This window comes from Salvelinus alpinus, chromosome 24 (assembly GCF_045679555.1).
Source record: "Salvelinus alpinus chromosome 24, SLU_Salpinus.1, whole genome shotgun sequence".
Lineage (NCBI taxonomy): Eukaryota > Metazoa > Chordata > Actinopteri > Salmoniformes > Salmonidae > Salvelinus > Salvelinus alpinus.
Window position 1 is genome coordinate 43,152,222 of NC_092109.1, and position 23,715 is coordinate 43,175,936.

At 46.9% G+C, this 23,715-nt stretch overlaps 2 protein-coding genes across 5 annotated transcripts in view; both read left to right on the forward strand.

The window, feature by feature from the left end:
* LOC139552872 (rho guanine nucleotide exchange factor TIAM1-like) overlaps positions 1-23,715 on the forward strand; it is a 204,571-nt gene that overhangs the window by 57,608 nt on the left and 123,248 nt on the right. Inside the window, exon 2 of one of the 4 annotated variants that reach the window (XM_071364985.1) lies at positions 16,863-17,116. The exons of the other annotated variants lie outside the window; for them this stretch is intronic. The gene's annotated coding sequence lies outside the window, so the exon portion shown is untranslated. The remainder of the gene's footprint in view (positions 1-16,862; positions 17,117-23,715) is intronic. 4 annotated transcript variants of the gene reach the window in all.
* Positions 11,284-16,565, forward strand: LOC139551913 (octapeptide-repeat protein T2-like). Its single transcript, XM_071363251.1, has 2 exons — positions 11,284-11,624; positions 16,427-16,565. Exons 1-2 carry the CDS (start codon positions 11,284-11,286, stop codon positions 16,563-16,565), a joined length of 480 nt encoding a protein of 159 aa, XP_071219352.1.

The window sequence follows — 23,715 nt, forward strand, 5'->3', positions numbered from 1 at the left end:
AGTCCCTTCCCTGTTTCACACCTGGTAGTTTGGTGGATGGGACTACCAGCTCTCTGTAACCTAGAGGGCAACCAGTGGGTCCGTCTCCGCTATACCATGTTTCTTGCAGGATGACAATGTCTGCATTACCGATTTCTTTGGTGAAGTCCGTGTTCCTGCTCTTTAGGCCAAAGGCAGATGACCTCAGGCCTTGGATATTCCAGGATGATATAGTGAAGGCTTTTTGTTCCATAAAGTGTCCAATGTTGTTGGCCGTGTGGTTTGGCCTCAGGCCAGTAAGTGTGAGCAGAGCCTGCTGAGCATCTGGTACATGCCGTTGGCTTGGGCGAGTGTAAGAGTGGGGGTTGGGCCTGTTTGCCCGCTCACTACCTGGGCGTATGTGTGACTTCCATGTTGATGCTCTCTTTGCGGGGGTGGGGTGCATGGGGTGGGCAGGAGTGGCATAGGTCTGATCTGAGGGGGTCTAAATGGGGTGTGGGCATGGTTGATGTGGGGGTGTGTTGATTGGTTGGGGTGGGGGTGTGGATGTGTCTGGGGGTGCTGTGGTCTGGATGTAAGTCCTCTTGGCGTGGGTCCTCTATGTGTAGGTCCACGGGGGGGTCCTGCAGGTCTTGGAGGGTGTCTCGCTGGTCTGGGTGGGGTGTCTATTGATCTGTTGCTCCTGTGTGAAGTGTTGGGGCTGCGTTTGAGAGCGATGTCCTTTAGAGTCCGGACAAAGGTGGGCACTGCTGCCTTATAGAGGTGGACCTGGTCATAGAGGCTGTTCAAGTCCAGGGTGGAGTGGTGGGCCAGGAAAACATTTGGTTTTGAGGCACAGTCACGGGAAATGCTTGCGTTTACCCGCTGTATTGTAGCAGGGTGGAAGTCTTTTCGTGGTAGCAGGGTGGAGATAACCACTTGTGCATTGGGGAAAGTAGAAGAAGCTTTTTCAATCACTCCCTTCAGTGCTGTGGCCACCCTTTCCTGCTTTGCTCTCAGGTCGTTTGTGCCTGTGTGTATTATTATGTGGCTAGGTGAGCCTAGTTTGTCCTCAGACAGAAGGTCTAGGGCGCGCTGGGTGTTTGGACACCAGAGTTTAGACACACTGTGTTTGGGAAAAAGTTTTTTTTCTTCTATATATTTCCCATTTGAGTCCATAAGGAGAACAATCTGTGTCTTGTGTTTGTTCTCAGTGGGTGTGGGGGGGTTGTCAGGAGGGCTATCAGGGTGGCTGACAGGGGGGGTGCTCAGGGGGGGTGAGAGCTGCTGGGCTTGGGTTTTTTCTTTTGTCTGTTCTGCTGTGATGTTGACTCTATGGTCAGGGTCTGGTGTGGACTGTTCTGCTGTGGTGTCGAGACTTTTGTCCGGTGCTGAGGTGGGCTGTTCTGCTGGCGTCTCTGTGGGGATGGCCACCTCCCTAGTGGGTTGTTCTCTGTCACATGCCATCCCCCTCAACCTCTCCTCCAGCAGTCTGATCCTCTCCTCCATCCCCCTCTCCCTCTCCTCCAGCAGTCTGATCCTCTCCTCTAGTGCTTTGTTCTGCTCCTGCTTCTGCTCTTTCTCCTGTTGAAGTTGTCTCACCACTGTCCAGAGTGCAGATATGTCTCTCTCCACCTCCAGCTCTCCTGGTCTGGTTAAGGGGTTGTTGTGCTGGACTGTTGTCTGGGTCTGTGCTGACTGGAGTGTAATCACCTGCTGTTCCAGCTCCACCTGCCTTACCTCCAGCTGGGTGAATTTATCCTTCATTTCAATGAGGGAGAAGTGCTCTGTACTGGGAGGTTGACTGTCTGCTGAGGGTTGCTCGTCTGTGGGGTTATATGATGAAGAGGTCTGGTCTGACCCGCTTGGGGTGGGGGTATCTTTATCAAGGGAGAGCTTCTCCTGCTGGGCTAATTCTTTGATTAGGTGAAAGTCCAGCTGAAACTGTTTGGGGTTGCCCTGTACCATTACTGTTCCAGACTTATATAGATTTATGTTAGCTGACTCAGAGTCCTCGTTGTCAAGTATCCTGAGTTTCCACCCCTCGTTAACCCCCCCTCTCTTAACAGAGGGGTAGTGTGCTAATATAGCACTGTGCCATGCCAGGGGATGGTTTGTGTGGAAGATAAGGTTGCTGATGTTCCCATTTTTGTAATAGTCAGCAAAAAGTGTCTCTTGATTTTCCATAAGGAGCTTCATTTTGTGCTCTTTTCTTGCCTTATCATTCTTTACACTCACAGGGTACTGTATTTTAATTACCTCTGAACAGCAGGAGGGAGCTTCTAAGGCCTCTCCATTTGGTTGGGGTAGACTATTCGACTCTCCTGCCATTGTTGGGCTAATGGTCTTTGACACCTCTCACTTGACACGTCAGTGCTAGTTGAAGCTGTATCAAGTCAGTTACAGTTGAATACAGTTGAAGCTGTATCTCTCTCAGTTCCACAAAAAATCCAAGTTTAACTAACTCTAAATCTATCTTTTTTAAAGAAAATGCTGAAAAATGCAGGAGCTCATCTGATCATCTGATCATGACCTCTCTCTCTCTCTCTCTCCTTGTTAGCTAGCTAGCTTCTTTCAGGAGAGTCCCTAGCAACTGCCTAGCAACAGGTAAACAACTTAGCTAGCTAAGAAAATTGTATAATTTTACTTTTTTCGAAAGCCTTTCTTCTTTGTTTGCTGCTTGTTTGGTCTCCTAATCAGTCTTGCAGTTTTCTTTTGCTTTTTTTCGATATACTTTCCTCTAAAAACCATGTAAAATTCAATATTTTTAGGAGCTCATCTTTTCAGCTGTTGCTGCTTAATTTGGAACTCCGGAACTCTCTCTCTCTCTCTCTCTCTCGCCCTCGCCCTCGCCTTCGCCCTCGCCCTCTCTCTGTCTCTCTCTCTTTTTGTCTCTCTCTGATTTGTGTGACAGTTGAGTTAGTAGGCTGGAACTAATTGAACTGAAAGATTTGCAAAGTCAACAAAACTTCCCCACACCCACCCAGTCACCATTCACCAACAGCAATCCCCACCCTTTAACTCCAAATCAAATTGAATTTGTCACATTTGTCACATGTGACTAAGACTAGACTAACAGTGAAATGCTTACTTACTTACAGGTCCTTTCCAACAATGCAGAGTTAAATTACTTAAAAATTTAAATTACTTTTTTTTTTTTTTTTTTTTATACTTAAAAATGTTAAATAGTGACAAAAGGAATAAATAGTAATAAATACACAGTGAATAACAATAATGAGTAAAAAATAACATGGCTATATACAGGAAGTACAAGTACCAGTTAATAAATGCCTATAAACTGGAAGAACCAGGTAATTACATGGCTATATACAGGAAGTACCAGGTAATAAAATGGCTATATACAGGAAGAACCAGGTAATAACATGGCTATATACAAGTTGTACCAGGTAATAACATGGCTATATACAGGAAGTACCAGGTAATAACATGGTTATATACATGGTGGTACCAGTACCTAGTCAATGTGCAGGGGTACGAGGTCATAACATGGCTATATACAGGGAGTACCAGGTAATAACATGGCTATATACAGGGAGTACCAGGTAATTACATGGTTATATACAGGGAGTACCAGGTAATAACATGGCTATATACAGGAAGTACCAGGTAATAACATGGCTATATACAGGAAGTACCAGGTAATAACATGGCTATATACAGGAAGTACCAGGTAATAACATGGCTATATACAGGGAGTACCAGTTAATAACATGGCTATATACAGGAATTACCAGGTAATAACATGGCTATATACAGGGAGTACCAGGTAATAACATGGCTATATACAGAGAGTACCAGGTAATAGCATGGCTATATACAGGGAGTACCAGGTAATAACATGGCTATATACAGGAAGTACCAGGTAATAACATGGCTATATACAGGGAGTACCAGGTAATAACATGGCTATATACAGGAAGTACCAGGTAATAGCATGGCTATATACAGGGAGTACCAGGTAATACCATGGCTATATACAGGGAGTACCAGGTAATAACATGGTTATATACAGGGAGTACCAGGTAATATCATGGCTATATACAGGGAGTACCAGGTAATAACATGGTTATATACAGGGAGTACCAGGTAATATCATGGCTATATACAGGGAGTACCAGGTAATAGCATGGCTATATACTGGAAGTACCAGTTTTGAGTCGATGTGCAGGGGTACAAGGTAATTGAGGTAGCTATGTACATATAGGTAGGGGTAAAGTGACTAGGCAACAGGATAGATAATAGACAGTAACAGCAGTATACTGTAGGTAGGGGTAAAGTGACTAGACAACAGGATAGATAATAGACAGTATCAGCAGTATACTGTAGGTAGGGGTAAAGGATAGATAATAGACAGTATCAGCAGTATACTGTAGGTAGGGGTAAAGGATAGATAATAGACAGTAACAGCAGTATACTGTAGGTAGGGGTAAAGGATAGATAATAGACAGTAACAGCAGTATACTGTAGGTAGGGGTAAAGGATGGATAGACTGTAACAGCAGTATACTGTAGGTAGGGGTAAAGTGACTAGACAACAGGATAGATAATAGACAGTAACAGCAGTATACTGTAGGTAGGGGTAAAGGATAGATAATAGACAGTAGCAGCAGTATACTGTAGGTAGGGGTAAAGGATAGATAATAGACAGTAACAGCAGTATACTGTAGGTAGGGGTAAAGGATAGATAATAGACAGTAACAGCAGTATACTGTAGGTAGGGTTAAAGGATAGATAATAGACAGTAACAGCAGTATACTGTAGGTAGGGGTAAAGGATAGATAATAGACAGTAACAGCAGTATACTGTAGGTAGGGGTAAAGGATAGATAATAGACAGTAACAGCAGTATACTGTAGGTAGGGGTAAAGGATAGATAATAGACAGTAACAGCAGTATACTGTAGGTAGGGGTAAAGGATAGATAATAGACAGTAACAGCAGTATACTGTAGGTAGGGGTAAAGGATAGATAATAGACAGTAACAGCAGTATGCTGTAGGTAGGGGTAAAGTAACAGTATGCAGTGTGCACGTTAAATGTGTGTCTCGGCGGTATGTAGTGTATGTTTGTAGGTGTGTGTGGGTAGAGTCCAGTATGGGTGAGTGTGTGGGTAGAGTCCAGTGTGTGTGTGGGTGGAGTCCGGTCAGTGTGTGGGTACAGTCCAGTCAGTGTGTGGTTAGAGTCCAGTGTGTGTGTGAGTAGAGTCCAGTGTGTGTGTGGGTAGAGTCCAGAATTTCTGTGGGTAGAGTCCAGTATGTGTGTGGGTAGAGTCCAGTATGTGTGTGGTTAGAGTCCAGTGTGTGTGTGAGTAGAGTCCAGTATGTGTGTGGTTAGAGTCCAGTGTGTGTGTGAGTAGAGTCCAGTATTTCTGTGGGTAGAGTCCAGTCAGTGTGTGGGTAGAGTCCAGTATGTGTGTGGTTAGAGTCCAGTCAGTGTGTGGGTAGAGTCCAGTATGTGTGTGGTTAGAGTCCAGTGTGTGTGTGAGTAGAGTCCAGTATTTCTGTGAGTAGAGTCCAGTATTTCTGTGGGTAGAGTCCAGTCAGTGTGTGGGTAGAGTCCAGTATGTGTGTGGTTAGAGTCCAGTATGTGTGTGAGTAGAGTCCAGTATTTCTGTGAGTAGAGTCCAGTATTTCTGTGAGTAGAGTCCAGTATTTCTGTGGGTAGAGTCCAGTCAGTGTGTGGGTAGAGTCCAGTCAGTGTGTGGGTAGAGTCCAGTATGTGTGTGGGTAGAGTCCAGTCAGTGTGTGGGTAGAGTCCAGTGTGTGTGTGGTTAGAGTCCAGTGTGTGTGTGAGTAGAGTCCAGTATATATGTGGGTAGAGTCCAGTATGTGTGTGGGTAGAGCCCAGTGTGTGTGTGAGTAGAGTCCAGTATGTGTGTGGTTAGAGTCCAGTGTGTGTGTGAGTAGAGTACAGTATTTCTGTGGGTAGAGTCCAGTATGTGTGTGGGTAGAGTCCAGTCAGTGTGTGGGTAGAGTCCAGTGTGTGTGTGAGTAGAGTCCAGTATTTCTGTGGGTAGAGTCCAGTATGTGTGTGGGTAGAGTCCAGTGTGTGTGTGTGTGGGTAGAGTCCAGTATGTGTGTGGGTAGAGTCCAGTGTGTGTGTGGTTAGAGTCCAGTATGTGTGTGGGTAGAGTCCAGTATGTGTGTGGGTAGAGTCCAGTATGTGTGTGGTTAGAGTCCAGTATGTGTGTGGGTAGAGTCCAGTATGTGTGTGGGTAGAGTCCAGTATGTGTGTGGTTAGAGTCCAGTATGTGTGTAGGTAGAGTCCAGTGTGTGTGTGGGTACAGTCTAGTATGTGTGTGGGTAGAGTCCAGTCAGTGTGTGGGTAGAGTCCAGTATGTGTGTGGTTAGAGTCCAGTGTGTGTGTGAGTAGAGTCCAGTCAGTGTGTGGGTAGAGTCCAGTATGTGTGTGGTTAGAGTCCAGTATGTGTGTGGTTAGAGTCCAGTATGTGTGTAGGTAGAGTCCAGTGTGTGTGTGGGTACAGTCCAGTATATGTGTGGGTAGAGTCCAGTGAGTGTGTGGGTAGAGTCCAGTATGTGTGTGGTTAGAGTCCAGTGTGTGTGTGAGTAGAGTCCAGTCAGTGTGTGGGTAGAGTCCAGTATGTGTGTGGTTAGAGTCCAGTGTGTGTGTGAGTAGAGTCCAGTATTTCTGTGGGTAGAGTCCAGTATGTTTGTGGGTAGAGTCCAGTGTGTGTGTGGGTAGAGTCCAGTATGTGTGTGGGTAGAGTCCAGTCAGTGTGTGGGTAGAGTGCAGTCAGTGTGTGGGTAGAGTCCAGTATGTGTGTGGTTAGAGTCCAGTGTGTGTGTGGGTAGAGTCCAGTCAGTGTGTGGGTACAGTCCAGTGTGTGTGTGGTTAGAGTCCAGTATGTGTGTGGGTACAGTCCAGTACATGTGTGTGGGTAGAGTCCAGTATGTGTGTGGGTAGAGTCCAGTGTGTGTGGGTAGAGTCCAGTATGTGTGTGGGTAGAGTCCAGTGTGTGTGTGGTTAGAGTCCAGTGTCTGTGTGGGTAGAGTCCAGTATGTGTGTGGGTAGAGTCCAGTGTGTGTGGGTAGAGTCCAGTATGTGTGTGGGTAGAGTCCAGTATGTGTGTGGTTAGAGTCCAGTGTGTGTGTGGGTAGAGTCCAGTATGTGTGTGGTTAGAGTCCAGTGTGTGTGTGGGTAGAGTCCAGTGTGTGTGTGGTTAGAGTCCAGTGTGTGTGTGGGTAGAGTCCAGTATGTGTGTGGGTAGAGTCCAGTATGTGTGTGGTTAGAGTCCAGTGTGTGTGTGGGTAGAGCCCAGTCAGTGTGGGTAGAGTCCAGTATTTCTGTGGGTAGAGTCCAGTATGTTTGTGGGTAGAGTCCAGTGTGTGTGTGGGTAGAGTCCAGTATTTCTGTGGGTAGAGTCCAGTATGTGTGTGGGTAGAGTCCAGTATGTGTGTGGGTAGAGTCCAGTATGTGTGTGGGTAGAGTCCAGTATGTGTGTGGGTAGAGTCCAGTACATGTGTGGGTAGAGTCCAGTATGTGTGTGGGTAGAGTCCAGTGTGTGTGTGGGTAGAGTCCAGTCAGTGTGTGGTTAGAGTCCAGTACATGTGTGGGTAGAGTCCAGTGTGTGTGTGGTTAGAGTCCAGTATGTGTGTGGGTAGAGTCCAGTATGTGTGTGGGTAGAGTCCAGTATGTGTGTGGGTAGAGTCCAGTATGTGTGTGGGTAGAGTCCAGTACATGTGTGGGTAGAGTCCAGTATGTGTGTGGGTAGAGTCCAGTACATGTGTGGGTAGAGTCCAGTATGTGTGTGGGTAGAGTCCAGTATGTGTGTGGGTAGAGTCCAGTATGTGTGTGGGTAGAGTCCAGTATGTGTGTGGGTAGAGTCCAGTACATGTGTGGGTAGAGTCCAGTACATGTGTTGGTAGAGTCCCATATGTGCATACCATTCTTAGTATATCTACTGCTGTGTATACCATTCTTAGTATGTCTACTGCTGTGTATACCATTCTTAGTATGTCTACTGCTGTGAATACCAATCTTAGTATATCTACTGCTCTACATAACATTCTTAGTATATCTACTGCTGTGTATACCATTCTTAGTATGTCTACTGCTGTGAATACCAATCTTAGTATATCTACTGCTCTACATACCATTCTTAGTATATCTACTGCTGTGTATACCATTATTAGTATATCTACTGCTGTGTATACCATTCTTAGTATATCTTCTGCTGTGCATACCATTCTTAGTATGTCTACTGCTGTGAATACCAATCTTAGTATATCTACTGCCCTACATACCATTCCTAGTATATCTACTGCTGTGCATACCATTCCTAGTATATCTACTGCTGTGCATGCCATTCTTGGTAAATCTACTGCTGTGCATACCATTCTTAATATATCTACTGCTGTACATACCATTCTTAGTATATCTTCTGCTGTGCATACCATTCTTAGTATATCTACTGCTGTGCACACCATTCTTAGTATATCTACTGCTGTGCATACCATTCTTAGTATATCTACAGCTGTGCATACCATTCTTAGTATATCTACTGCTGTGCATACCATTCTTAGTATATATACTGCTGTGCATACCATTCTTAGTATATCTACTGCTGTGCATACCATTCTTAGTATATCTACTGCTGTGCATACCATTCTTAGTATATCTACTGCTGTGCATACCATTCTTAGTATATCTACAGCTGTGCATACCATTCTTAGTATATCTACTGCTGTGCATACCATTCTTAGTATATCTACTGCTGTGCATACCATTCTTAGTATATCTACTGCTGTGCATACCATTCTTAGTATATCTACTGCTGTGCATACCATTCTTAGTATATCTACAGCTGTGCATACCATTCTTAGTATATCTACTGCTGTGCATACCATTCTTAGTATATCTACTGCTGTGCATACCATTCTTAGTATATCTACTGCTGTGCATACCATTCTTAGTATATCTACTGCTGTGCATACCATTCTTAGTATATCTACTGCTGTGCATACCATTCTTAGTATATCTACTGCTGTGCATACCATTCTTAGTATATCTTCTGCTGTGCATACCATTCTTAGTATATCTACTTCTGTGAACACCATTCTTAGTATATCTACTGCTGTGCATACCATTCTTAGTATATCTACAGCTGTGCATACCATTCTTAGTATATCTACTGCTGTGCATACCATTCTTAGTATATCTACTGCTGTGCATACCATTCTTAGTATATCTACTGCTGTGCATACCATTCTTAGTATATCTACTGCTGTGCATACCATTCTTAGTATATCTACAGCTGTGCATACCATTCTTAGTATATCTACAGCTGTGCATACCATTCTTAGTATATCTACTGCTGTGCATACCATTCTTAGTATATCTACTGCTGTGCATACCATTCTTAGTATATCTACTGCTGTGCATACCATTCTTAGTATATCTACTGCTGTGCATACCATTCTTAGTATATCTACTGCTGTGCATACCATTCTTAGTATATCTACTGCTGTGCATACCATTCTTAGTATATCTACTGCTGTGCATACCATTCTTAGTTGATCTTATATCTTATGTAAACGTGTACATGTAGATAGCATGTGTTTACTGCTACTGTATCGGCTGTCGTCCTCTTCTTCCTCTGAAGAGGTGTAGCAAGGATCGGACCAATACGCAGCGTGGTAGGTGTCCATGTTTTAATAGAGAAAACTGAACATGAACACAAATACAAAAACAATAAACGTTAACAAACCGAAACAGTCCCGTGTGGCACAAACACTGACACAGGAAACAATCACCCACAAAATACCCAAAGAACATGGCTGCCTAAATATGGTTCCCAATCAGATACAACGATAAACACCTGCCTCTAATTGAGAACCAATCTAGGCAACCATAGACTTACATAAACACCTAGAATGAACACAACCCCATAAATCTACAAAAAAACACAAACACACACCCTGACCTAACCAAAATAATAAAGAGAACAAAGATAACTAAGGCCAGGGCGTGACAGCTACAGTGCTGTTTGGGATGTTAATCAGATTTGACCCGCTGTTCTTTTAGTATTTTTTAATTGTGTGTGTTCTACTTACACACCACAGTCAGTTAATATTCACTCTTCATCCCCAGAGAGGAAGAGAGAGAGAGAGAGAGAGAGGGGGGAAGCGAGAGAGAGAGAGAGACAGAGAGAGAGAGAGAGAGAGAGAGAGAGAGGGGAAGAGAGAGAGAGAGAGAGAGAGAGAGAGAGAGAGAGAGAGAGAGAGAGAGAGAGAGAGAGAGAGAGAGAGAGAGAGAGAGAGAGAGAGAGAGAGAGAGAGAGAGAGAGACATAGACAGTACAGATGTAGGATCTTAATTTGATCACCCTGTGGCAGGGGAACTTTCCTGCAATGTTGGAAATCAAAAACTTGTAGGGTATTCAAGGTTTTAAAAGGCTTCTGAAGTTTACACTTTTGAAATTTAAGACACAGCATGAAAAATGTATCAACCCCTACAAAATGTCCATTAATTATAATCCACATAATAATTCACATTTCCAATTATACACACACACACACATACACACACACACACACACACACACACACACACACACACACACACACACACACACACACACACACACACACACACACACACACACACACACACACACACACACACACACACACACACACACACACACACACACACACACACACACACACACACACACACACATACACATACACATACACACACACACCAAACCTCTGAACAGCAGGGGAAACCAAGCTGTTTACTTTCCTCCAGCGGTGTAGAGTGGTGAGTGTTTACTATTTTAGTTTTAGTCTGTGCCTTGGGGCAAGGAAAGGAGAGAAGGAAAGGAGATAAGAGGAGAGGATGAGGAGTTCTCCCCACTTCCCCATGAGGAACAGAGAGGTGTGGGGCTAGAGGCTGGAGGGGGAGAGAAGGAAAGGAGAGAAGAGGAGAGGATGAGGAGTTCTCCCCACTGCCCCATGAGGAACAGAGAGGTGTAGGGCTAGAGGCAGGAGGGGGAGAGAAGTAATGGAGAGAAGAGGAGAGGATGAGGAGTTCTCCCCACTGCCCCATGAGGAACAGAGAGGTGTGGGGCTAGAGGCTGGAGGGGGAGAGAAGGAAAGGACAGATGAAAAAAGACAGAGGCGGGAAGATTCAGCATGCATGAATAGACTGATAAGAAAAACAAGGTTAGGGAGAAAGACAGAAAAAGAGAGGGAAAATAGAGAGGGGGAGGAATGGAGAAAGAAGGGTTAGAGAGAGAGACAGAGGCTGGAGAGGTAGGGAGAATAGGGAGACTGGGGACACAGATGGAGGGAAGAGAAAGTGAGAGGGAGAGGGAGAGGCGGAGGGAGAAGGAGAGGCGGAGGGAGAGGGAGAGGGAGAGGGAGAGGGAGATGCGGAGGGAGAAGGAGAAGGAGAGGCGGAGGGAGAGGCGGAGGGGGAAGGACAGGCGGAGGGAGAAGGAGAAGGAGAGGCGTAGGGAGAGGCGGAGGGGCAAGGAGAGGCGTAGGGAGAAGGAGAGGTGGAGAGAGAAGGAGAGGCGGAGGGGGAAGGAGAGGCGGAGAGAGAAGGAGAGGCGGAGGGAGAAGGAGAAGGAGAGGCGTAGGGAGAGGCGGAGGGGCAAGGAGAGGCGGAGGGAGAAGGAGAGGTGGAGAGAGAAGGAGAGGCGGAGGGGGAAGGAGAGGCGGAGAGAGAAGGAGAGGCGGAGGGGGAAGGAGAGGCGGAGGGAGAAGGAGAGGCGGAGGGAGAAGGAGAGGTGGAGAGAGAAGGAGAGGCGGAGGGGGAAGGAGAGGCGGAGAGAGAAGGAGAGGCGGAGGGGGAAGGAGAGGCGGAGGGAGAAGGAGAGGCGGAGGGAGAGGGAGAGGCGGAGGGAGAGGCGGAGGGAGAAGGAGAGGCGGAGGGGGAAGGAGAGGCGGAGAGAGAAGGAGAGGCGGAGGGGGAAGGAGAGGCGGAGGGAGAGGCGGAGGGAGAAGGAGAGGCGGAGGGGGAAGGAGAGGCGGAGGGGGAAGGAGAGGCGGAGGGAGAAGGAGAGGCGGAGGGAGAAGGAGAGGCGGAGGGAGAGGCGGAGGGGGAAGGAGAAGGAGAGGGAGAGGGAGAAGGAGAGGCGGAGGGAGAAGGAGAGGCGGAGGGAGAGGCGGAGGGGGAAGGAGAGACGGAGGGAGAGGCGGAGGGAGAAGGAGAGGCGGAGGGAGAAGGAGAGACGGAGGGAGAAGGAGAGGCGGAGGGAGAGGTGGAGGGGGAAGGAGAGGTGGAGGGGGAAGGAGAGGCGGAGGGAGAAGGAGAGGCGGAGGGAGAAGGAGAGGTGGAGGGGGAAGGAGAGGCGGAGGGAGAGGTGGAGGGAGAAGGAGAGGCGGAGGGAGAAGGAGAGGCGGAGGGAGAAGGAGAGGCGGAGGGAGAAGGAGATGCGGAGGGAGAGGTGGAGGGGGAAGGAGAGGCGGAGGGGGAAGGAGAGGCGGAGGGTGAAGGAGAGGCGGAGGGAGAGGGGAAAGGAGAGGCGGAGGGGGAAGGAGAGGCGGAGGGAGAGGCGGAGGGAGAAGGAGAGTCGGAGGGGGAAGGAGAGGGGGTAGTCTCATTGTTCCCAGCTTTAAGTGGATAAGTAAACAGTAGCTCAGTCTAGGGGTTTAAATGAGAGAGCTGGGACAAACGGAGGAATATAATCACCACATCTCTCGGTCTCTCTCTCTCTGTTCTCTCTCTGTTCTCTCTCTCTCTCTCTTTCTCTCTCTCTCTCTCTCTCTCTCTCTCTCTCTCTCTCTCTCTCTCTCTCTCTCTCTCTCTCTCTCTCTCTCTCTCTCTCTCTCTCTCTCTCTGTCTCTCTCTCTCTGTTCTCTCTCTCTGTTCTTTCGCTCTCTGTTCTCTCTCTCTCTCTCTCTCTCTCTCTCTCTCTCTCTCTCTCTCTCTTTCTCTCTAACTCTCTCTCTCTCTCTCTTTCTCCATCTCTAGAGGTTGGTGGTCTCTAAGCCTCCCATAGAGAAGTGTCCTGCTGATCTACACTGGAGGACTATTCAAGGGGCTTTCACTACCAACAGATACAGTTGAAGTCTGAAGTTTACATACACTTAGGGTAGAGTCATTAAAAACTTGTTTTTCAACCACTCCACAAATTTCTTGTTAACAAACTATAGTTTTGGCAAGTCGGTTAGGACATCTACTTTTTGCATGACACAAGTAATTTTTCCAACAATTTTAACAGACAGATTATTTCACTTATAATTCACTGTATCACAATTCCAGTGGGTCAGAAGTTTACATACACTAAGTTGACTGTGCCTTTAAACAGCTTGGAAAATTCCAGAACATGATGTCATGGCTTTAGAAGCTTCTGATAGGCTAATTGACATCATTTGAGTAAATTGGAGGTGTACCTGTGGATGTATTTCAAGGCCTACCTTCAAGCTCAGTGCCTCTTTGCTTGACATCATGGGAAAATCAAAAGAAATCAGCCAAGACCTCAGAAAAAAATTGTAGACCTTCACAAGTCTGGTTCATCCTTGGGAGCAATTTCCAAACGCCTGAAGGTACCACGTTCATCTGTACAAACAATAGTACGCAAGTATAAACACCATGGGACCACGCAGCCGTCATACTGCTCAGGAAGGAGACGCGTTCTGTCTCCTAGAGATGAACGTAGAGATGAACCGTGCTGGAGGAAACAGGTACAAAAGTATCTATATCCACAGTAAAACAAGTCCTATATCGACATAACCTGTAAGTCCGCTCAGCAAGGAAGAAGCCACTGCTCCAAACCCGCCATAAAAAAGCCAATTGCGGTTTGCAATTGCACATGGGGACAAAGATTGTACTTTTTGGAGAAATGTCCTCTGGTCTGATGAAACAAAAATAGAACTGCTTGGCCATAATGACCATCGTTATGTTTGGAGGAAAAAGGGGGAGGCTTGCAAGCCAAAGAACACCATCCCAACCGTGAAGCACGGGGGGTGGCAGCATCATGATGTGGGGGTGCTTTGCTGCAGGAGGGACTGGTGCACTTCACAAAATAGATGGCATCATGAGGCAGAACAATTATGTGGATATATTGAAGCAACGTCTCAAGACATCAGTCAGGAAGTTAAAGCTTGGTCGCAAATGGCTCTTCCAAATGGACAATGACCCCAAGCATACTTCCAAAGTTGTGACAAAATGGCTTAAGGACAACAAAGTCAAGGTATTGGAGTGGCTATCACAAAGCCCTGACCTCAATCCCATAGAACATTTGTGGGCAGAACTGAAAAAGTGTGTGTGCGAGCAACGAGTACTACAAACCTGACTCAGTTACACCAGCTCTGTCAGGATGAATGGGCCACAATTCACCCAACTTATTGTGGGAAGCTTGTGGAAGGCCACCCGAAACGTTTGACCCAAGTTAAACAATTTAAAGGCAATGCTACCAAATACTAATTGAGTGTATGTAAACTTCTGACCCACTGGGAATGTGATGAAAGAAATAAAAGCTGAAATTAATCATTCTCTCTACTATTATTCAGACATTTAACATTCTTAAAACAAGGTGCTGATCCTAACTGACCTAAAAATGGGAACTTTTACTAGGATTAAATGTCAGGAATTGTGAAAAACAGAGTTTGAATGTATTTGTCTAAGGTGTATGTAAACTTCCCACTTCAACTGTATATGTCACACCTTGATCCATCAGTGGGGAGGGAGTGTCTGTTCTGTGGGGAGGAGGAGTCTGTTCTGTGGGGAGGAGGAGTCTGTTCTGTGGGGAGGAGGAGTCTGTTCTGTAGGGAGGAGGAGTCTGTTCTGTGGGGAGGAGGAGTCTGTTCTGTGGGGAGGAGGAGTCTGTTCTGTGGGGAGGAGGAGTCTGTTCTGTAGGGAGGAGGAGTCTGTTCTGTGGGGAGGAGGAGTCTGTTCTGTGGGGAGGAGGAGTCTGTTCTGTGGGGAGGAGGAGACTGTTCTGTGGGGAGGAGGAGTCTGTTCTGTGGGGAGGAGGAGTCTGTTCTGTGGGGAGGAGGAGACTGTTCTGTGGGGAGGAGGAGTCTGTTCTGTGGGGAGGAGGAGTCTGTTCTGTGGGGTGGAGGAGTCTGTTCTGTGGGGAGGAGGAGTCTGTTCTGTGGGGAGGAGGAGTCTGTTCTGTGGGGAGGAGGAGTCTGTTCTGTGGGGAGGAGGAGTCTGTTCTGTGGGGTGGAGGAGTCTGTTCTGTGGGGAGGAGGAGTCTGTTCTGTGGGGAGGAGGAGTCTGTTCTGTGGGGAGGAGGAGTCTGTTCTGTGGGGTGGAGGAGTCTGTTCTGTGGGGAGGAGGAGTCTGTTCTGTGGGGAGGAGGAGACTGTTCTGTGGGGAGGAGGAGTCTGTTCTGTGGGGAGGAGGAGTCTGTTCTGTGGGGAGGAGGAGACTGTTCTGTGGGGAGGAGGAGTCTGTTCTGTGGGGAGGAGGAGTCTGTTCTGTGGGGTGGAGGAGTCTGTTCTGTGGGGAGGAGGAGTCTGTTCTGTGGGGAGGAGGAGTCTGTTCTGTGGGGAGGAGGAGTCTGTTCTGTGGGGAGGAGGAGTCTGTTCTGTGGGGTGGAGGAGTCTGTTCTGTGGGGAGGAGGAGTCTGTTCTGTGGGGAGGAGGAGTCTGTTCTGTGGGGAGGAGGAGTCTGTTCTGTGGGGTGGAGGAGTCTGTTCTGTGGGGAGGAGGAGTCTGTTCTGTGGGGAGGAGGAGTCTGTTCTGTGGGGTGGAGGAGTCTGTTCTGTGGGGAGGAGGAGTCTGTTCTGTGGGGAGGAGGAGTCTGTTCTGTGGGGAGGAGGAGTCTGTTCTGTGGGGAGGAGGAGTCTGTTCTGTGGGGAGGAGGAGTCTGTTCTGTGGGGAGGAGGAGTCTGTTCTGTGGGGAGGAGGAGTCTGTTCTGTGGGGAGGAGGAGTCTGTTCTGTGGGGAGGAGGAGACCGTGCAGCATCTGTTTTTGTCTTGTTCCAGGCTGGTTGGGCTGTTTTCTGTCCTGGGTGGTGTACAGGGTTGGGGCTGACTCTAACCTGTTGGAGGGCCCAGGTATGGTGTAGCCAACAGGCAAAGGGACCGGCTAGTAAATAACCTGTTGGAGGGCCCAGGTATGGTGTAGCCAACAGGCAAAGGGACCGCCTAGTAAATAACCTGTTGGGGGGCCCAGGTATGGTGTAGCCAACAGGCAAAGGGACCGGCTAGTAAATAACCTGTTGGGGGGCCTAGGTATGGTGTGGCCAACAGGCAAAGGGACCGGCTCGTAAATAACCTGTTGGGGGGCCCAGGTATGGTGTGGCCAACAGGCAAAGGGACCGGCTAGTAAATAACCTGTTGGGGGGCCCAGGTATGGTGTAGCCAACAGGCAAAGGGACCGGCTCGTAAATAACCTGTTGGGGGGCCCAGGTATGGTGTGGCCAACAGGCAAAGGGACCGCCTAGTAAATAACCTGTTGGGCGGCCCAGGTATGGTGTGGCCAACAGGCAAAGGGACCGCCTAGTAAATAACCTGTTGGGGGGCCTAGGTATGGTGTGGCCAACAGGCAAAGGGACCGCCTAGTAAATAACCTGTTGGGGCCGACAGAAATGGCAGTGTGGAAGACTAGGAAACATGAGATGCAGGGACCCCGGCTGGCGCAGGCTGAAGCTATGGAGGACTGGTGAACCGTCTGGGGGATTTTATAGGGTGGGGGGGGGGGGGGGGGGGGGGGTTATATGTACAGTGGACCAGGAGTTGGTTCTAACTTTCTAGGTCCTTTAAAATGAAGCAAAGTTTGTGCTTTTAATGGGCCAATAAAGAATTTAAAAAAATACAAATTAATCTCTCCCTCTGTCTATGGGGGGGTCATACAATGCAGTGGTTCCCTATCGCTTTCTCTCTCTCTCTCTCTCTCTCTCTCTCTCTCTCTCTCTCTCTCTCTCTCTCTCTCTCTCTCTCTCTCTCTCTCTCTCTTTCTATAGGGGGGTTCAGACACACTGCTAATTCCCTTCCATTATCCTATGATCGAACCACTGAGAGTCGACATCTCACAAATACATATGGGAAGACCGCCGTCTTCCTTTGTAAAGTTATGTTTACATAGCAGGACATGAGCTCTACTGTTTACACCTGAAATAAACACGGAGTTTATCAGCACTGCACAAGTAGTGTTATTGGATGCTGGCAGGTCTGTCAATGGAGAGCGATGGAGAGAAATCTGGAACGAGCTGAGAGGGTATGAAGTGGAGAAGAAACTGCAGGACTGTAGGGGGGACTGTGAGTGTAAAGAGAGAGAGGGTAGAGGAGATGAGAGAGGGAGGGTATAGGAGATGGGAGAGGAGATGGGAGAGGAGATGAGAGAGGGAGGGTATAGGAGATGGGAGAGGAGATGGGAGAGGAGATGAGAGAGGGTAGAGGAGATGAGAGAGGGAAGGTATAGGAGATGAGAGAGGAGATGAGAGAGGGAGAGGAGATGAGAGAGAGGGAGAGGAGATGAGAGAGGGAGAGGAGATGAGAGAGGGAGGGTAGAGGAGATGAGAGAGGAGATGAGAGAGGGAGTGTAGAGGAGATGAGAGACAAGATGAGAGAGGGTAGAGGAGATGAGAGACGGAGAAGAGATGAGAGAGGGAGGGTATAGGAGATGAGAGAGGAGATGAGAGAGGGAGGGTATAGGAGATGAGAGAGGGAGGGTAGAGGAGATGAGAGAGGAGATGAGAGAGGGAGAGGAGATGAGAGAGGTAGGGTAGAGGAGATGGGAGAGGAGATGGGAGACAAGATGAGAGAGGGTAGAGGAGATGAGAGAGGGAGGGTAGAGGAGATGAGAGAGGGAGAGGAGATGAGAGAGGGAGGGTAGAGGAGATGGGAGAGGAGATGAGAGAGGGAGGGTAGAGGAGATGAGAGAGGGAGGGTAGAGGAGATGAGAGAGGAGATGGGAGACAAGATGAGAGAGGGTAGATGAGATGAGAGAGGGAGGGTAGAGGAGATGAGAGAGGGAGAGGAGATGAGAGAGGGAGGGTAGAGGAGATGGGAGAGGAGATGAGATGAGAGAGGGAGGGTAGAGGAGATGAGAGAGGGAGAGGAGATGAGAGAGGGAGAGGAGATGAGAGAGGGAGAGGAAATGAGAGAGGGAGGGTAGAGGAGATGGGAGAGGAGATGAGAGAGGGAGGGTAGAGGAGATGAGAGAGGGAGGGTAGAGGAGATGGGAGAGGAGATGAGAGAGGGAGGGTAGAGGAGATGAGAGAGGGAGGGTAGAGGATTTAAAAAATGGAGACAAATTTGACCCAAATAATTACAGAGGAATTTGCATTAACAGCAACTTGGGGAAAATTCTCTGCAGTATTATAAATAGCAGACTACATCATTTCCTTGATGAACACAACGTCCTGAGCAGCAGCCAGTTTGGATTTGAAAAAAATTATCATACAACAGACCACATTTACACCCTAACTGACAAACAAGTAAACCAAAACAAAGGCAAAATCTACTCGTATTTTGTAGATTTCAAGAAAGCATTTGATTCGATTTGGTACAAAGGTCTTTTTATAAACTAATAGAAAGTGGTATTGGAGGGAAAACATATGATGTTATTAAATCAATGTACACTAAAAACAAATGTGCGGTTAAAATTGGCAACAAGCAAACAGACTTCATCTCTCAGGGACGGGGAGTGAAACAGGGCTGCCCAATAAGTCCAACATTATTTAACATCGACATTAATGAACTGGCCAAAACATTAGAAGAATCGGCAGCACCTGGTATCACCCTACACAACACTGAAATCAAGTGTCTGCTGTACGCAGATGACCTGGTGCTGCTGTCTCCCACTAAAGAGGGTCTGCTGTAGACAGATGACCTGGTGCTGCTGTCTCCCACTAAGGAGGATCTGCTGTAGACAGATGACCTGGTGCTGCTGTCTCCCACTAAGGAGGGTCTGCTGTAGACAGATGACCTGGTGCTGCTGTCTCCCACTAAGGAGGGTCTGCTGTCTCCCACTAAGGAGGGTCTGCTGTACACAGATGACCTGGTGCTGCTGTCTCCCACTAAGGAGGGTCTGCTGTAGACAGATGACCTGGTGCTGCTGTCTCCCTCTAAGGAGGGTCTGCTGTCTCCCACTAAGGAGGGTCTGCTGTACACAGATGACCTGGTGCTGCTGTCTCCCACTAAGGAGGGTCTGCTGTAGACAGGTGACCTGGTGCTGCTGTCTCCCACTAAGGAGGGTCTGCTGTAGACAGATGACCTGGTGCTGCTGTCTCCCACTAAGGAGGGTCTGCTGTAGACAGATGACCTGGTGCTGCTGTCTCCCACTAAAGAGGGTCTGCTGTACGCAGATGACCTGGTGCTGCTGTCTCCCACTAAAGAGGGGTTACAGCAGCACCTAGATCGTCTTCACAGGTTCTGTCAGACCTGGGCTCTGACCGTTAACCTAAAAAAAACAAATATAATGATATTCCAAAAAAGGTCTGGAAATCAGGATGACAAATATACATTCTATTTGGACACAGTTCTATTTAGAACACACCAAAAACTACACATATCTAGGACTAAATATCAGCTACACAGGTAGCTTTCACACGGCTGTGAACGAGCTGAGAGACAAAACAAGAAGAACATTCTATGCCATTAAAAGGAACAATTAGAATCTGGCTCAAAATGTTCCAATCATTTATAGAAGCAGTTGCTCTATATGGCAGTGAAGTATGGGGTCCACTCTCTAATAATGAATTCACCAAATGGGACAAAACATCCAGTTGAAATACTGCATGCAAAGTTTTGCCAGACTGTGTTGCAAGTGCAAATAAAAACTCCAAATAACGCATGTAGAGCAGAATTGGGCCAATATCCCCTCCTCATTCGGATAGAAAAAAGAGACATCACATTTTACAACCATCTAAAAACAAGTGACCCCAAAACATTCCATCACACAGCTCTACAATGTCAAGAGATGAAACCAGAGAAGAGTCCCCTCAGCCAGCTGGTTCTGAGGCTCAGTTCACCAACCCAAACCAACCCCATAGAGCCTCGGGACAGCCCTCAGAAAATCTGGCCCAACCAAATCATCACAAAGTAAAAATAAAAATATATCACCTATTGGAAAGACACCACAAAAAATCTAAGTAAACTTCAAAGCTATTTGTCTCTAAACAGACAGTACATGGTGGCAGACTATCTGACCACTGTGACTGATAGAAAACTGAGGAAAACATTGACTAGGTACAGTGAGCACAGTCTGGCTATAGAGACCGGTCGTCACAGACAAACCTGGCTGCCCAGAGAGGACAGGCCGGCTATAGAGACCGGTCGTCACAGACAAACCTGGCTGCCCAGAGAGGACAGTCTGGCTATAGAGACCGGTCGTCACAGACAAACCTGGCTGCCCAGAGAGGACAGTCTGGCTATAGAGACCGGTCGTCACAAACAAACCTGGCTGCCCAGAGAGGACAGTCTGGCTATAGAGACCGGTCGTCACAGACAAACCTGGCTGCCCAGAGAGGACAGTCTGGCTATAGAGACCGGTCGTCACAGACAAACCTGGCTACCCAGAGAGGACAGGCTGTGCTCACTCTGCTCCAGGGGAGAGGTGGAGACAGAGCTGCATTTCCTATTAAACACTGTGACAAATACTCAGACCTAAGAGAATATTTCTTTCCCAAAATTATATTTCAATACAAACGATTTGAGACTATAAAAGATGAAGAAAAAATCTAATATTTATTGAGTGAAAAGTCAAAATATGCATGTTTTTGCAGCCAAATATGTGTCCTCCTGCCACAACCTGAGGGACAGCCAGTGAAAAGTGCAAAGTAATGTTGATAATATTTCCCATCTTGTTTTGTTTTGTCTTTCATACCAGGTCATGTGTCTTCTCAGTCATGTTGACACTGGTCTACTACCAGGTCATGTGTCTTCTCAGTCATGTTGACACTGGTCTACTACCAGGTCATGTGTCTTCTCAGTCATGTTGAGACTGGTCTACTACCAGGTCATGTGTCTTCTCAGTCACGTTGACACTGGTCTACTACCAGGTCATGTGTCTTCTCAGTCATGTTGAGACTGGTCTACTACCAGGTCATGTGTCTTCTCAGTCAGGTTGACACTGGTCTACTACCAGGTCATGTGTCTTCTCAGTCAGGTTGAGACTAGTCTACTACCAGGTCATGTGTCTTCTCAGTCAGGTTGAGACTGGTCTACTACCAGGTCATGTGTCTTCTTAGTCATGTTGACACTGGTCTACTACTGTTGCTTTAATGTATTGTTGTTCTGATTAATATTGTTGTTGTAGCTGTTATTAATGGTAATCCCATGTCCACTACTACTATTATTATTGCTGTTGGTCCCACCATTTATTTATATATAAATACATATATATTTTCTATATGTATACGTTGACAACGTAAGTAATGAACTTGCCATGTCAATAAAGTCAATCTAATTTAATTTAATTGAGAGGATAGATGAGGGTAGAGGAGATGAGGGTAGAGGAGATGAGGGTAGAGGAGATGAGGGTAGAGAGAGGGAGGGTAGAGAAGATGAGGTTAGAGGAGATGAGGGTAGAGGAGATGAGGCTAAAGAGAGAGGGAGGGTAGAGGAGATGAGGGTAGAGAGAGAGGGAGGGTAGAGGAGATGAGGGTAGAGGAGATGAGGGTAGAGGAGATGAGGGTAGAGGAGATGAGGGAGGGTAGAGGAGATGAGGGTAGAGGAGATGAGGGTAGAGGAGATGAGGGTAGAGGAGATGAGGGTAGAGAGAGAGGGAGGGTAGAGGAGATGAGGGTAGAGGAGATGAGGGTAGAGGAGATGAGGGTAGAGGAGATGAGGGTAGAGGAGATGAGGCTAAAGAGAGAGGGAGGGTAGAGGAGATGAGGGTAGAGAGAGAGGGAGGGTAGAGGAGATGAGGGTAGAGGAGATGAGGCTAAAGAGAGAGGGAGGGTAGAGGAGATGAGGGTAGAGGAGATGAGGGTAGAGGAGATGAGGGTAGAGAGGGGGGAAGGGTAGAGGAGATGAGGGTAGAGAGAGAGGGAGGGTAGAGGAGATGAGGGTAGAGGAGATGAGGGTAGAGAGGGGGGAAGGGTAGAGGAGATGAGGGTAGAGAGAGAGGGAGGGTAGAGGAGATGAGGGTAGAGGAGATGAGGGTAGAGGAGATGAGGGTAGAGAGAGAGGGAGGGTAGAGGAGATGAGGGTAGAGGAGATGAGGGTAGAGGAGATGAGGGTAGAGGAGATGAGGGTAGAGAGAGGGAGGGTAGAGGAGATGAGGGTAGAGGAGATGAGGGTAGAGGAGATGAGGGTAGAGAGAGAGGGAGGGTAGAGGAGATGAGCGTAGAGAGAGAGGGAGGGTAGAGAGAGATGAGGGTAGAGGAGATGAGGGTAGAGGAGATGAGGGTAGAGAGAGAGGGAGGGTAGAGAGAGAGGGAGAGTAGAGGAGATGAGGGTAGAGGAGATGAGGGTAGAGGAGATGAGGGTAGAGGAGAGGGTACTTTAATGCAGCCATGCCAAGCTAATCTACCAGTCTCACGTCACAATGAGACATTCGTCTGTGTTTCTAAAACATCACACATTGTTCCAAATGTCACATTTCAAAATGTTTAAGGTTAACTTTAGTTATTACCTCTGAATGGTTAAGGTAAGGCATTAACTCTGAATGGTTAAGGTAAGGCATTAACTCTGAATGGTTAAGGTTAGACATGAACTCTGAATGGTTAAGGTTAGGCATTAACTCTGAATGGTTAAGGTTAGGCATTAACTCTGAATGGTTAAGGTTAGGCATTAACTCTGAATGGTTAAGGTTAGGCATTAACTCTGAATGGTTAAGGTTAGGCATTAACTCTGAATGGTTAAGGTTAGACATTAACTCTGAATGGTTAAGGTTAGCCATTAATTCTGAATGGTTAAGGTTAGACATTAACTCTGAACGGTTAAGGTTAGGCATTAACTCTGAATGGTTAAGGTTAGGAATTATCTCTGAATGGTTAAGGTTATACATTAACTCTGAATGGTTAAGGTTATACATTAACTCTGAATGGTTAAGGTTAGGAATTATCTCTGAATGGTTAAGGTTATACATTAACTCTGAATGGTTAAGGTTATACATTAACTCTGAATGGTTAAGGTTAGACATTAACTCTGAATGGTTAAGGTTAGACATTATGTCTGAATGGTTAAGGTTAGTCATTAACTCTGAATGGTTAAGGTTAGGAATGATCTCTGAATGGTTAAGGTTATACATTAACTCTGAATGGTTAAGGTTATACATTAACTCTGAATGGTTAAGGTTAGGAATTATCTCTGAATGGTTAAGGTTATACATTAACTCTGAACGGTTAAGGTTAGGCATTAACTCTGAATGGTTCTCTCTCTCTCTCCCTCTCTCTCTCTCCCTGTCTCTCTCTCTGTCTCTCTCTCTCTCTCTCTCTCTCTCTCTCTCTCCCTGTCAATTCAATTCAATTCAATTCAATTCAATTCAAGGGGCTTTATTGGCATGGGAAACATGTGTTAACATTGCCAAAGCAAGTGAGGTAGATAATATACAAAAGTGAAATAAACAATACAAATTAACAGTAAACATTACACATACAGAAGTTTCAAAACAAAAAAGACATTACAAATGTCATATTATATATATACAGTGTTGTAACAATGTACAAATGGTTAAAGCACACAAGTTAAAATAAATAAGCATAAATATGGGTTGTATTTACAATGGTGTTTGTTCTTCACTGGTTGCCCTTTTCTTGTGGCAACAGGTCACAAATCTTGCTGCTGTGATGGCACACTGTGGAATTTCACCCAGTAGATATGGGAGTTTATCAAAATTGGATTTGTTTTCGAATTCTTTGTGGTTCT